Here is a 15576-nt window from a genome sequence, read left to right on the forward strand (position 1 = left end):
CTTTATCACTAACTCTCCCTAGAGAGCACATCCTGTCACACAGACAGAGCGAAGAGAGAGAAACAGTTTCAGTCCACCATCAGGGCTAACACCCAGCTAAACCCAGTACAGGAGCTGCAGCATTCACAACTGGACACAGCTCCATCCCAGCCTGCATCTGCTACCAGGCTGGTGAGCCAATAACTGAGGACATGTCTCCATGACCCCTCCAGTACCATTTCTGCCGTGAATTGTTTAGGCATGTTGTCTGCTGTTGGTCAGTAATGAACCTTGAGTTATTTTGCACAATGTTGCCTCCTTCTGATCCCTGGATAAGGCTGTACCACCACGGGCGGGCCCGTCCATCACCCAGGGACATATATTACAGATATTAAGGGGTTTCTCTTGTGAGAACCAATACATCAGCCTTTCCCTCCATCTTTCTTGCACACACCACCTGCTGGAGACCTGCCAGGCTGTAGGCAGGTCCCCATACCAAGCACCGTGACATCAGCGGGCCTAGGCCACAACATGCCAGCCACTCCAGTATTCTGGGCCTGGCTGCCTCCAGGCCCCAAGAAAAGGCTAGGCCCTGGTGAGGGATGTTGCACATGTGTACATGAATGAGCACAAAAAAGAACTTTTATACTCTTACCAATTGGCTGGAATGAAACAAAGAGTGAAAAATTTAAATGGGTCTGAATACTTTCCGTACCCACTGTATATGTGTGTGTATATATATATATATATATATATATATATATGTCTATGACTCTTATGAAGGTTACAAATTGCATCAGTTAGGTCAGGGTCAGTTTTATTACATGACCTCAATAACAGTGAGCGTTTTATTTTTAGAAAATAATTACTTGTGGCAGTCCAATTTTTTTCAGTAAGCACAAGAGGTTAAGAGGAGGCAGATTTTACAAAATTACATCAATTTGCATCAGTTCCTCAATCCATTTTTCATTTGACTTTGATGTATTTGAATAAGTATACATAAAATTATGTCATGTCAAGGCTGTACAAATGTCCCACATTTATCAGAATTGGTGTCATTGTAGATAACATTCAGGTTATATTATAGTTCAACAAATGTATGACCTTCTATGCCTCTTTTACCAAATACATCACATCCAGTACTAATGTTGTTTTCTTATGCTTGGGTCAATGCGGAATAGAAAGGTGCCATTTTTTAATATAACTTTTTGTAAAAGAAAAAAAAACACCAAAAACGTTCATTCTCTAAATATGGTTAAACCTTAGGTAAGGGTCAACCCACACCCACATTTCTCATTGCCATGCATTTTGCTAATGACTGGTTTCACATATTGCAGATTTGTTAGTGTTCCCTGTCTTCCCTGTTAGTCTTTGGTAGTCTTCCATACATTACATCCTGAGAGAATTCTGTATTATTTATAGAGCCATCTCCTAAACATCTCAGATAGGATTGAGCAGAGATCTAAATGTATGATCTACTAGTAAGGCCCCCTGCACATGAACACGTTTTGTTCTCTGGAAACACTCATGTGCCGGTCAGATCCATGGACTGAGCAAAGTGCAGTGGTTGGGAGTCCTTACATCATAGTCAAATATGATGTGCAACTGTAACAACTGTATCATGCTGGATGGATGGACCTTTAATGACCAAATGTCACCCACCCAGCCACAGTTGAAGAAAATCTACCATTAAAATCAAGCATGATAAACCAGGGACACTTACTTATAGATACAGGTACCGTGACTGTGGTAATCTTCTTATATTTGTTATCCTTGTCCTCCTTCCTTCTAAAATTATGCTGATGAGCCAGACGGGCCCTGGGGATGTTACCAGAGCCCCTCATTGCTGCAGGTTCACAGGCTGTTACAATGAACAGAACATGTCTAAGCCTCCTCTTGCACTCTCCATCCACCCTCTGCCTGTGTAATCTAGCAGAAGTAGGAAGTCCAGGGCCAGGGGAGACCTGCTTTTCTCATTGTAACGGTCTGTGAGTCTACTACACTGAGTGCACTTTAAGCTCATTAGAATAATTCTAAAAGTAAATTTTAGAAGGAAGGAGGCCATGGATAACAAATATAAGAATATTACCACAGTCACAGTGCCTGAATTTCTGAGTAAGTGTCCCCTGGTTTATCATGATGGATTTTGATGGTAGATTTTCTTTAAAAAGTTATGCTTCGGCCGCTTTCACACGAACATGTGTACTATACCGTTGTGGTATGGGTTGAATAGTAGCCCACATGTACTGATGGTACTTTACTTGTCCTAACAATAACAGTGTATCCTCTGCTGTGAATGCACTTGCCAATTCTACTTAGCATTAAATTGTTATTTGTCCTTCGCAGGGTTTAGAGCCACAGACTTCTTTGGTTCTATATATATGAACAACACTACAGACGTAGAGATGGCTGCTGTTGACTCAGACAAGGCTGTGACGGTAGAGTTTAAGCATGATGATAAACTCAGTGAAGATGTTGGAGCATTAATTCAGGTATGCCTTTACTGTATGCAAAGCAACATTATTATTTCTCACACAGTTACAGTGGGTACGGCGAGTATTCAGACACCTTTATATTTTTTACACTTTGTTTCTTTGCAGTCAATTGGATCTAAAAAGATCTAAAATGTTTTTTTTTTTTTTTTGCTCATTAATGTACACTCTCCACCACATCTTGACCGATAAAAAAAAGAAATATTTTGCTAATTTATGAAACAAGACAAAACAGAAATATCACGTTTTTGAACCCGTTTTTGGGCCCTTTTTAAGCAGACCATGGAAAAACACACGCGTTAAAAAATGCATGCGTTTATGAAAAACTCATGCGTTTTTTGAAAACACATCTGTTTTTGAACGGTTTTACCAATTATCTTAATTAAAAAGGGTCAAAAACGGATGCATTTTCAATAAACGCATGCGTTTTTCAAAAATGCATGCGTTTTTTCACGGATGTGTTTATAACGGACTGCTTAAAAACGGCCCAAAAATAGGTTCAAAACACCACGTGTGCCGCCGGCCTTAGGCTGCGCCGAAGGTTCACGTTCCAACAAGTCAATGACACCTTGCAAAAACTGACTAAAGCCAATTGAGCATCTCTGGAGAAACTTGAAAATGGCCGTTATCAACCTGAGGGGATCTGCTAGGAGGAATGGCAGGGGATCCCCAAATCCAGGTGTACAAAACTTGTTCCATCATTCCCAAGAAGACTCATGGCTGAAAAGATGCTTCTACTAATACCGAGTAATGGATCTAAATACCCATGATCATGTGATATTTCAATTAGCAAAAATATCTACATTTATGTTATTTTTCTGTCAAGATGGGTACAGAGTGTACATTAAGGAGCAAAAAAAAGAACTTTTTTGATGTTACCAATTGGCTGCAATGAAACAAAGAGTGAAAAATTTAAACGGGTTTGAATACATTCCGTACCCACTGTACATATGACAAGACGCAACTGAGCCTAGAAGCGTTATTTATCCCAGAGGAATGTTGGAATATGTTCAACATTGCCTGTTTTGGGGTCACTTACCCTGGAAAGCAGATAAATCAGACATATAGCCATGTGACAGACTCTGTATTATAAACTAAGTCGTCCTTGACTTCCAATGTTTAGAGCATCTTTATTGAACATCTTTTATGAAAGTATATATATGCTGAGATCATTGTCTAGATCATTGGTGACAAATCTACTGCATAGGTGCCTGAGGCGGCACTGAGAACCCTCTCTGTGGGCATCCTGGCCCTTTCACCAGCACTGAGTTCAAGGTGTTCTCCTGCAGTCTCAAGCAGCCCAGGATATTCTGTGCTCAGTTATGTTTTGACGCAACACCTTCTTGGTTTCCTGAGACTTCTGGAGGAGTGAGGAGGTGTGGGCAGGGATGGTTATCATTTGTTTATCTACTGTGGACCCCTCAATTGTTTATATCAACTGGAACCCTGAATGGATTGGTGCCCTCAGGGCACCCATACAAATTAAAGCTGAGGCAGAGCAATTAAAAATAAGTTACTGCTTTAATTGCTGTGTTGGGTTTTGATAGTAGTTAGGGAGCTCGGAGTTTAAAAGGGTCACCAACACTGGTCTAGATGATAACTTAGTAGCAACAGTATTGATCATACATAGGCAGGAGTGGCATCTAGCAAGGCACATGTACATTACTGTATGAAAACTTCTGGTCACCTCTCATTGCTGCAGAATATAGGACCACATAATTTTGCTTTGATGTGAGGTCTTAGATCTAAGATGTGGGTTCATAATCTTTTTCCCTCATCACCCAGTGTCTCTTTCCTTTCATTTCCTAACCAGTGAAATATATAGGCACAACCATGAAAGTGGCTATTTATCTGTCTCCCCATTATCGTGTTGTCTTCTCTCTTCAGTGCGCTTTGCTGTACACAACCATTGGTGGCCACAGACGTCTACTTGTACACAACATCAGTCTGAGCTGCAGCTCACAACTTGCAGATATATACAAGAGCTGTGAAACTGATGCCCTCATAAACTTCTTTGCAAAATCAGGTAACTATTGAAATCTGTGCCATCCCCTGGAAGAAGTGTTATTCCATAGTGAGGCACTGACATGGCTACTGCAGGTTACATGGTTTATTGTTTTTTTCTTTCCAGCCTACAAAGCAATCCTGCATCATCCTTTAAAGACAGTACGTGATGTATTGATCAGCCAGACAGCCCACATGCTAGCCTGCTATCGAAAGAATTGTGCCAGTCCTTCAGCCGTCAGTCAGGTAGGTAACAAAGGGTTATAGACTCGAATATAAGCACCTAATTTGATCACAAAAAAAACTGGGGAAACGTATTGACTATAAGCCTGGGGTGGGAAATGCAGCCACTATTCTTTAATAAAATGTCTAGCAGCAGCCTTACTTCACTAATACAATGGGGTTCATTTACTAAGAGTCCACACTATCGTCGGAGCGTGCGTTTTTGGCGTATTAGCGCTGGCTTTCACGTGACACAAATTGGGGGGCGGGCCATCGGACGATCCGACGGATTCGGACTACGCATGGGTTTTAACAAAGCAAAGCCACGCACTTACTTGCGAAAGAAGGTGAACTCCGGCGGACACCACCACTTTATAGAGTGTACTGACAGAGTGCATGGACTTGCCTCTGACCACACTGCCGGGAAGCCACTATAGATAATGCAATAATTAATGGAAGCTGCAAAACACGAGTGTGAACTCAGCCTGAGGGTCAAATGCTGAAATGAACAATAGCTGATCTATACGAGTGTATGTATGTATACAGAGCATTCACTCTACATAAAGCATATTTTATAGGTGATTCTGTTTATTAATACACTTTCTATGGATGTCTAGTATTTGGATACATTGACTGCTTCTTATTCAGGCTTCACTCTATTGCACGGATGTAGGGTTGTGCAGGCCGCAAATGATGTGTGACCGAATCTGGTTAGAATTATCCATAGTTCTGTAAAAGTCGGATATGAATCATTAAACACAATGCAGCTGATTATGATTTTTCCCTCTCTATCCTCAGCTCATCCTTCCTGACTCCATGAAAGTGCTGCCAGTCTACATGAATTGCTTGTTAAAGAACGAGGTTTTGGTCGGAAGCCCAGAGATCGCCACCGATGAGAGGGCATTTCAAAGACAGCTGCTCATGTCCATGGATGTGGCCAGCTCCCAGCTCTTTTACTATCCACTTCTATTACCTCTAGTAAGTGATATTGTAAGCATGAGAGCAGACATGCTGAGCACATATGGAGCATAGGCGTAGGTGGTTTAACTACTATTGTGATCTCTATCCAGCACACAATGGAAATCAAGAATGACATCATTCCCCCAGCCGTGCGTTGCTCTGAAGAACGATTGTCTGATGGAGGAATTTTCCTGCTGGCTAATGGTATAAACATGTTCCTGTGGCTGGGAGTCAGTTGTCCTCCAGAATTCATCCAAGGAATCTTTAATGTTCCATCTTTTGCGCACATCACCCCAGAAGCTGTAAGTTACTGACATGATAGAGCTTATTATATATTGTTCTACTGGAAACAGCATGGTGGTGGAAAAAGTAGAAAGTAAATTGAATCTTTTTATATGATGAGTGACTCAATGTATCCCACTGACATTGACTTTCTTAGAATAACTTAAAAAAGTGATAAACGAAGGATGTTATATTTTGTATAAAAGACAAGCAGCCTAGGATTCATATCATATAATAGATGAATTTTTTTATTATGTGTATATTTTAATTTCCTACCAGACATCTGTTCCTGAACTGGACAGCCCTCATTCCAAGAAACTAAGGACAATAATGGAAGCCATTCAGAGCAAAAGTCCATACTCAATGAAGGTAAAAGAGTCATATAAAATGTTACAGGTTATCAATTATGTAACTATCAGTACCATTGTCACGCATAGGAAAAGGATTGGCCAATTTGGACCATGGTCTCCAAACAATGTTTCTCCACGCTGTTGTAAAAATGCTTTAGTGATGTCTAAACAATAGGTTATTATGATTAAGGGAGCAGTTTATCAAAAGCTATTAATGCAAATCTTGACATGTGGGATGTTGTGAGAGATGAGGAATTTAGATGCCCAATCCTTGTTCTAAGGGAGATGAGCCACAACAATGGAGATGTCTGGTGGTCTACCTTCACTTTCAAGAAAGGAAATAAAAATGTATTTTCTAAAGTGGAGTAAAGAAAACTTCTTGTCAGAGTGTGCATGTGTATGGGGGAGTCTAGTCTAGCAAGACAAACAACAGTATAATGTGTAGAACTAGCCTAAGAGATGTAACCTAGCCAATAAATGTCCCAGGGGGGCTGGTCACTGGTCTATCCTATTGCTGAGAAGGCTGTTGTTATCTGAGATTTTACTACAATAAGGCTTCATGCACATGTATGCTGATTTAATTCACATTACCTGGCTCCCTAGTAGCAGTGTGTGGTGGGCCCCGGGGCACAGCGGCAGCCTTTGTCTGCCTGTATCTCCTCATGCATTCTTCCTCTCTTCCACATTCTCCCCCTGCCTGCTCAATGCACATGACAGGAAGTGGGGAGGGAGCTGGATGAGTGTGGAGTGGAGGAGACTGACAAAGATACACGCAGACTACAGCTGCCCCTCCCCAGAGACTTTCTACATGCTGCTGGCAGGGAGCCAGGTAATGTATTTTAAATTATTATGAATGTTGGCAAAGGCATTTTTAAAATTTGCATAACAGAGGCTATTGGTACCTGTCACCAGCTAAAAATCACATTCCTGGTGACAGGTTCGCTTTAAAGATGTAAATGGGAAATGACAGTGATCTCTTATTTCTGCACTAGATTCGTTTTGAAATCACTGAACCACCAGTACGGTGACCACCAATTTAGGAAATGAGCTACTAGCTAAACTACATTACCTACAATCATATCCAGTACACTGGAAGTAGGTTTATTATACATGAGGAACATCTGGGAGGCTTACTAATTTGCATATGCTACTGGTTTTACTGTGGTTATTAGGGGGCTGATAGACACCTATTTTAGAGGTGGATTTGCCATATCTCTACACTTGTATTTCACTATACTTGTATTTCAATTTCCCTGACACCATTTTTTTCTGGTATAATGCATATAGTTAAACAATATAGGGACACTTCTTAATAAAGTACAATAACTTAATGCTGATACTGCAGGGTTCACACCTTGTCTAAAGAGAACCTGTCATGGGATTGGGGTCATTAAACCACCCACAGATCCTCATGGACCGTCGGTTTAGTGTCCCAAATCGCCCAAGTCCCTATGTGCCCGTTATTAAAATAAGAAAACGTTTATACTTACCTGGCTCAGATGCTCCTTGCGTCTGTGCTGTTGTGTAGTGAAGCTGGCGTACTACACCGCAGCAGCAATGCAGCATGGTTACAGCACTTGCACAATGAAGCCAGGGTATACAGCTCTGGCTTCATCGAAGAACTGAGCAGGAATAGGACCCATCTCTAGGTAGTTATAGAGGTTTATTTTTATTTTTTTTTTAAAAGAGGGACTTGCGTTTTGGGACACTAAACCCTGATCCATAAGGACCTGTGGGTGGTTTAGTGTACCAAAATCGCTCTTAAAAATCCTCTGTTGCCAGTGTACATCTGGACCTGTAGTACCAGTACCTATAATGAGAAGGTTGCATATTACCCAACAGACGCACAGTTGGATACATATCCTGTCTAGAGAGACAAGACTATTTTGGCCTCTGTTACAAATGGCTAGCAGGATGAAATAGCCTTCTACGTGTTTCAGTCAGTACAGACAGTAGAAGTTTAGCGTGTACTGTATATTAGGAGCTCGCCTGTCAAACACACTGAATGTATTCAAAAAGACGCAGTGCAAAACAACTCAGGATCCTCCAAATATAGCTCTTGATCTCCAAACGTTAAACTAATATATTTTTTGTAAATCTTGCAGCTTGTCTTGGTGAAGCAGAAGGACAAGGCAGAGATGGCCTTCAGACAGTTACTGGTTGAAGACAAAGGCCTCCTTGGAGGAACATCTTACATGGATTTTCTCTGCTGTGTTCACAAGGAGATACGCCAGCTTCTTACTTAAGACACATGAAAAAAATGCAACATCCGCATACACATCAACTTCCACACTGCCCTGTGGTACCATATACTGTTGGTAGTGCATTCTGTAAGACCTTGGTGAGCAGGTTCACAATGTGCACCATTTCATTGTGTGAGGTCTGGTGTGTGCTCACATTCAGAGACTAATTATTTCTCTCTTTAAAAAAGAAATCTAGCGACTTACAAAGGGATATATATATATATATATATATATATATATATATATATATATATATATATATATAAAGCATATAAACTAAAATGGCGGAGGAACCAATTTGTACGTATTTATATCTGAAGCCTGAATCTAAACACATTGTTATAGCCTCCAATGGAAAGCACATGATTTACAGAAGCAGGAACCTTGTGACACATTTGCAATCTGCCATGTCCTTCTATGATAAGATTTAGAAGTGAAGCTGTGGTTTGGGGCTACTTTTATAAGTACAGTAAGTAAAGGCTCCTAAAAAGTGGGAGAGACCAACTGTTAATTTCACCTCCAACAAGTATCCAACAGCAAACTATGCTATGGAGAAAGGTAGCTTTAGTTCCCATTGCTTGGATTCACTCACGTGGGGGAATGTATTAAGACTGTGCCTAGTGCGGCAGACTTAATCCCCTCCCTCCCCCTCCACTGTCTTACTAAGAAGCTCCTGCCTCTAAATAAGTCTGCCGCGGAGTACAAGCATCATACAATGGAGGCTGTAGTACGTGCAGTGTGGGGGTGGGGTGGATTTTGCATCATTTTTTTCACTGTGTTTTTCATACCTTCTGTGGTCAATGACATGGCAGCCAAAATGTACTTTAAACTCAACTTTATAACAAACTATTATAGTCTATATACACAACCATTTTCTATTGGAGGTCTGTAGTCCAAAATGCAGCATACTACATTTTATGGGGTTTTTCCTGGTGCTTTTCCCATAGACTTTTCTGTAGGACTTGAAAATGGCAGAAAATAAAACATGTTCAAAAGTAACAAAATAAAAATATGTCACAAAACAACACTTGTACAAAGAGACAATGAAAAACACCTTTTGAATTCATCTTTTTAAAGGACATCTACAACCAGGATGGAAGACTGTATGCAAATGAGCCTGAGGGGCTCCAGCCTCCCTTAACACTCATGCTGCCCAGAGCCCCTTAGGCTTATTTGTATACTGTCCTTCATCTTGATGGTAGAAGCCCTTTAAACAAGTGTTTAAGGTGAAGCGGTCACATTGCACAGGTAGCATATTATATAGTTTTGTGGGTAAGGATACAGTATAACATGCCCTTTTATTAATGTATCCCCCTATTCTTCTGGGCTGAGTAGCCAAGTATACATCCTATCAGTGACTGGCAACAATCTCTATGCACACTCAAACAGGGAGGACTGTTAATCTATGAGTAGGACCACCCACTTGACAACTCAACACAGAAAATTTGGGATTTAAATTAATATGAAAACATATTCTTTCCATATATAGCACAAAACCTCAGATTCCCTTTGGAAATTCTTACATGTGCCTTTCCATTAACTTCAGTGATATTGACCTTTTAGGCGTCTGAGAATATATTTTCATACAGTTGTATCATTAATATATTTGTAAAGAACAGTTTATGTTGATGATATACAGTGTGTCACAATACTGCAATGCAATACCGTGATAATAAAAATGAAAGGCCAAGAATAAAAAAATAAATAAAAATGTAGGTTTAAGCTGTGCCTTTGCTATATCACTATACAAACACCTGTCCTTTCAGGGCCAGGTCATAGGTTACAGAGGGAAAGCTGTGACATAGGAGGCCTTCAGCTCATTATTCTGGGCAGCGCTTTGCACTCCTTGGTGGAGCCCTGCATAAGACACAATGGTCTGCGGTGGAATCAGAATGAGCTTATTAACGGCATGTTTCCTGCACAATCTTTCCTTGTCACTCAAGGCTCTTAGTTATGGCATTGAATACAAGCGGCGCTGACCTCAGCCCAGATCAATATAATCTCCAGCAGTATGGAATCCATGATTATTACTATAGCGGCATAACTGGCCTTACTGAATCATAAGGTGTTTACAGAAGGGCAAAGAACTAACCCCATCATGTGAAAAAACAAAAAAATCTTACAGACTTTATTAGCAGTGACACACATCATCTAATGCCTGACAGGGGACATTATAAGTTGTAACAAGTGGAGAGGTATGCAGACTTTTACTGAAAGAGTTGTGCATCACATGAAGGCCCCATTCACTCTGCACGTATGGGGATCTATGTCTGGCCACAAGTTTATTTGCCCCCATAGACCGCTATAATGACCCGGTGGCACCATACCATACTGTACACAGGGAAAAAATAGAGCCTGCTCGGCCGGGCAGAGCCCCTCCTCCTCTCCTACGTCCATGTGAATGTAGCCTTATGCATTATCCATTAAATGTACATTTTTTTTCTGACAGACTGCACTTTGTCCCAAACAAGTCAATGTGGCAATGTACATGTAGGGTCTATTACAGAGGATGAGACGAACTCCTGCAACTGCCTGTAAAGCTGTAGCAGGGAGAGATTCTGGTGAGCCCGCCTGGCACACTAGTATCATTGTACAAGTTGATTTTTAGACGGAGGGGACTATGGTCTACAAATATAAGAAGATTACCAGTGTCTTGGTGCCTGGATCTATGAGCAAGTGTTGCTGGTTCATCCATGCTTGATTTTGTTGGTAGATTTTCTTTAACCCCTTCCCAACATTAACATAGTAGTAGTACGTCACGGGCGGTAGGGACTTGCCGCATTGTGATGTGCTACTACATCACGCTTCTGGCACCGGCTACCGAACGAAGCCATACACATTTAATAAAGTACAAAAAACACAAAATCACAACCCCCTCCTCCCATATATTTGGTTTTGCCGCATCCCTAATAATCTGTTCAATAATTCGGAAACATTAGTTTATATTTTTTTATAAAATCCCTTTACAAAAATGTTCCAAAAAGTGAAAAAAAATGTTATGTGTGACAAAATGGTACCACTAAAAAATAATTCCTAAACCAGCTCTGTCAACCAAGAAATATTAAAGTTATGTCTCTGAAAAGATGCCGATACGAAAATAAATGAGATTTTCTCTATATTAGTTTGTCTTAAGTAAAATTGTAAAAATATATAAATATATAGAAAAGATAATATCTTTTTTTATGGTACGGTGTACGGCCCCCAAAAAGTACACACGAAAAGGAAACCAAAATCAAAGATTTACATTCCTTCATGCATTCAAGAGTTAATAAAATCTCATCAATAAGTTAAAGACCCACTAAATTGAAGTATCTGTAAAGTTCATCTAATCTCAGAAAATAAGCCCTTATATGTCCAAATTGCCAAAAAATAAAGATTGTATAGCCATTAAAAAGGAACAATGCATAATCTGCTCTGAATGGCGCAGCTTCCCTTCGATGCCCTGGCGTGTGCCCATACAGCAGAGAATTTGTACATTTTTTTAAAAAAATATAAATTTCAAAATTACATCCGATTTTTTTAAAAACATTTAAAGGGTTAAGAAACTTCATAACAGTTGTCTTACATGCGTTGAAGGGTGCAGTTTCTGCAATGGGGTAATTTATGAAGTTTTACTATTATTTAGGCCTCTCAAAGTGATTTGAAACCTGAGCAGGTCCTTCAATAGCAGGATTTAGCGTTTTTTATGAAAATGTTAAAAATCGCACCTAAAGTTTAAAGCCCCATAACATCCAACAAAAATGTGAGGATGCATAAAAAACCATGTCCACATAAACCAGACATTCGGTGAATGTTAGTTATTACGTTTTTTTTGCTGTTAAGACTATGTGTGAAAAAGTAGAATATTTTACATTTTGAAAATCAAGAATTTTTGCAAATTTTCACCAGATATCTGATTTCCTCATAAATAAATGAGAAACATGCCATCAAAATTTTTCAACTAACATGAAGTACAATGTGTCACGAGAAAACATTTTTTAAATCACTTGGATATGTTAAAGCGTTCCGAAGTTATAACCACTTGTAGTGACACAGGGCAGATTTTAAAAAATGGGCCGTTTCAGGAAGGTGAAAAGTGGCTCCGGCGGTAAGGAGTTAAAGTGTAAGTATACCTTTGAAGCAATTTCTGAAATGAATAAAGCAGGTGATGATAGTAAATTGTGTAATATACTTTATTGAAGGGGTTTGCCCATGAAAGAAAGTTTTCAAATTTGAATCCCCTAGTGATGTTTACACAATTAAGATCATTTTTAATCCCTTATGTTACACTTTTACTCAGGAGCTAAAACATCAATAAAACTATCACTCAGTGATGATCAGTGTACGATTCCAGAGTGTGGGCAGGGACTCTCTAAGCAGACACTTCATGATTCCTCTGTGCTATGAGATGCTGTGTGCTAACAATGTGGTTAGAGTATCAGGGTTTTTCTACACATTTATTAAGCTTCTGAATATTCACTAGTATCTGACAGCTAGAAGAAGAGAGACCATGAGATGGATATAACAAACAATGACACGCTGTCAGCTCCGCTACAACACTCACACTGAGTGCCCCCCTCCTCTGGATAAAGTCCTTATCTCTCTATAGCTTGTAGAGTAAACTCTGAACGCTGCTTGCCGTTTCTGTGTGTGAGCTGGTCTTGTAAAGCAGAGGGAGGGGCTGGGGGCAGAGAGCACTGCAGTGTGATGACACAAAAAGCTATTCATGAGAAGAATCCAACCGTAATCATTAGATTTACGTTCACATACCAGGGCAACTGAAATTGCATACACCAGGAATTATATCTACAAACTGCTGTATTTTTGTTAATAACAGTGAATTAAAGAATGTGTTATTTTGTTATCCTGAGTACATTTAACAATCATGTCTTCATGGGAATACCCCTTTAAGTAAAGCTGCATTTCTGTCTTTTTTCTGCTTTTTCTCCTGTAGTGAGCAGGGTCTCTGAAAGCCTTCTGAGGTTCATACACTTCAGAGAGATAAGGAGGCTAATGATTAACTCTTTGCATTCCTTTGAGCATATTTCCTGAACAATGATTGAGCTTTAAGAGGTGATTACAGTATCCAGTGACTGTAAAGTGTTAAGTCATTTTAAATATGAACAGGCTTCTTTGTATATAACAAAGTTAAACATCATCTGCATTATTAATTTCTATCAATTGTGTTCAAAGTTTAGTTACACTTCAAGAGATTTAGTGGTGAAAAAACTGGTGGTAGCAAGAAATAACTGAAGTTAAAATGTTCCCTTTTAACCTTTAGATAAGTGCAAATAACAAATGTTGGACTGCAGCATGAGGTGACCAGTCACTTGGGGCTCTAAGACCTGTCAGATCTCTTGATTTCTCTATATAATAACAATACAAGGGCTTTTATTTCTAAGAACTCTGTATTGTGAAGTTCCTTGGTTGTTTCCTCTAGAAATAACACTGACAACCACTTAAGGCCTTGGCATAAGCAGAACACAAAGGGCCCAGTCCCATTTTAATGCCGCCTCCGTTCCACTTATTTAGAACATAAAAGAAAGTGTCAGAAAAGTAGGCGATGCTTTAGACTTGTGACTTCATGATGATTTAGTAATACATTACCCCAACTCTAGTACTATTTTCTTTTGTTTGTACTTTTCTGTATCAGATGAGTGCAATTTTTTTTATACTGCTACAAGTGGAAACAGTGAAGCGTCCTTAGTATACAGATCACAGGTGTTAACCATTTAGGTACCCCCAGCAAAGGAGCTACAATCTTGGGCCGGAAAGGCGCCCTTGCAACGTCTTTGGGAGGTGATGATCCATTGCTTTGAGGTTTGTAATTCAGTGCAATCTATAACATTAGGTAGGAGACTACCCATAGGATTTAAGAATCCGGGGAAGGGGGGGGCATATAGTACCCTAGGGGTTCTGAAAATACTGTAAAAAACTCTAAATTGCAGATCACCCCACCCTTTGCTTAGAACTGATATAAAAATAAACAAATAATATAAACATTATAACCCAAATTAACTACGTCCTATATAGGAATAAGGGTAACTTCCCCCCAACCTAAATTACAACACCCTAAAGAATAGGGGAACTTACAAAATGTATTAAAAAAAAAAATTTACCGCCTCCTGAGGAAGCAATAGGCGAAACGCGCGTCGGGACGAGGGGCAGACGGCAGCCACAGCAGTAAGGTAACTACCAGCTTAATCTTTATCTAACCAATGCGGATGCCAATATTTGATACTGCAATATAATGTAATATTGACTTGTTACAGCTGGGTTGCCGGGCTCCAACTTACTCTTGGGATCATTTTAAAATTTGTGTGAATTGTTAAACGTATGTTTTCATTTTAATATTGATGCAATAAAAAGAAATAATATAAACATGTTAGGTATCATTGTATCCCAAAATGCCATTCGATCCAGAGCTGAGGAGTTGGTAACTCAGACTCCTAAATTTCCTCAGTAATAAATTCAGTAACCACATGGGCAACATCTCCAACTCTAATTTACAGTTTGTTTTTCGAACGATTAAACTTTCGATATCAGGCTTCTCTATGGAACTGCTCAGAAAGTGTTTCACATTATAATGCCGCAAAATATTTAAATTTTTTCACTCTACTAAAACATAATAAAACCTATATAAATTTGGTATCTCTATGATCATAACAACCTAAAAAATAAAGAGGTGGTATCATTTGGAGCGCACATTGAAAGCTATAAAAACAGCAGATGTGTTTGTCAATTTCACCACACTGGAATTTTTTCCAGCTTCCCAGTAAACAGCATGGATTATTAAATACCATCACTAGGAAGTACAATTTGTTACGCAGAAAACAAGCCCTCATATAGCTAAAAGTTAAGGATTTTTGAAAGTGGGGAGTGAAAAATGGAAACTCAAATACGAAAAAGGGCTGTGTCCGTAAGGAGTTAAAAGCAATGCTTCATAAAGAACTGAGCAGAACCTGTGCATCACTGCTGTATCTCTATGGAAAAAACACAATGATAAGAATACCACAAGTCCAACATTAATACAGTGTGATAGGATATTCATCACATCCCAGAATA

At 39.5% G+C, this 15576-nt stretch overlaps 1 protein-coding gene across 2 annotated transcripts in view; it reads left to right on the forward strand.

Moving 5' to 3' along the window:
* Positions 1-11648, forward strand: part of SEC24D (SEC24 homolog D, COPII coat complex component) — an 86434-nt gene extending 74786 nt beyond the window's left edge. For both annotated transcript variants that reach the window (XM_072119199.1, XM_072119198.1), the window contains exons 17-23: positions 2326-2471; positions 4359-4497; positions 4603-4721; positions 5496-5675; positions 5768-5959; positions 6219-6308; positions 8395-11648. In XM_072119199.1, coding sequence (XP_071975300.1) covers positions 2326-2471; positions 4359-4497; positions 4603-4721; positions 5496-5675; positions 5768-5959; positions 6219-6308; positions 8395-8535 — 1007 coding nt within the window. In that variant the 3' untranslated portion in view covers positions 8536-11648. The remainder of the gene's footprint in view (positions 1-2325; positions 2472-4358; positions 4498-4602; positions 4722-5495; positions 5676-5767; positions 5960-6218; positions 6309-8394) is intronic.
* Positions 11649-15576: the final 3928 nt, after the last annotated feature.

Source organism: Engystomops pustulosus, chromosome 1 (assembly GCF_040894005.1).
Source record: "Engystomops pustulosus chromosome 1, aEngPut4.maternal, whole genome shotgun sequence".
Lineage (NCBI taxonomy): Eukaryota > Metazoa > Chordata > Amphibia > Anura > Leptodactylidae > Engystomops > Engystomops pustulosus.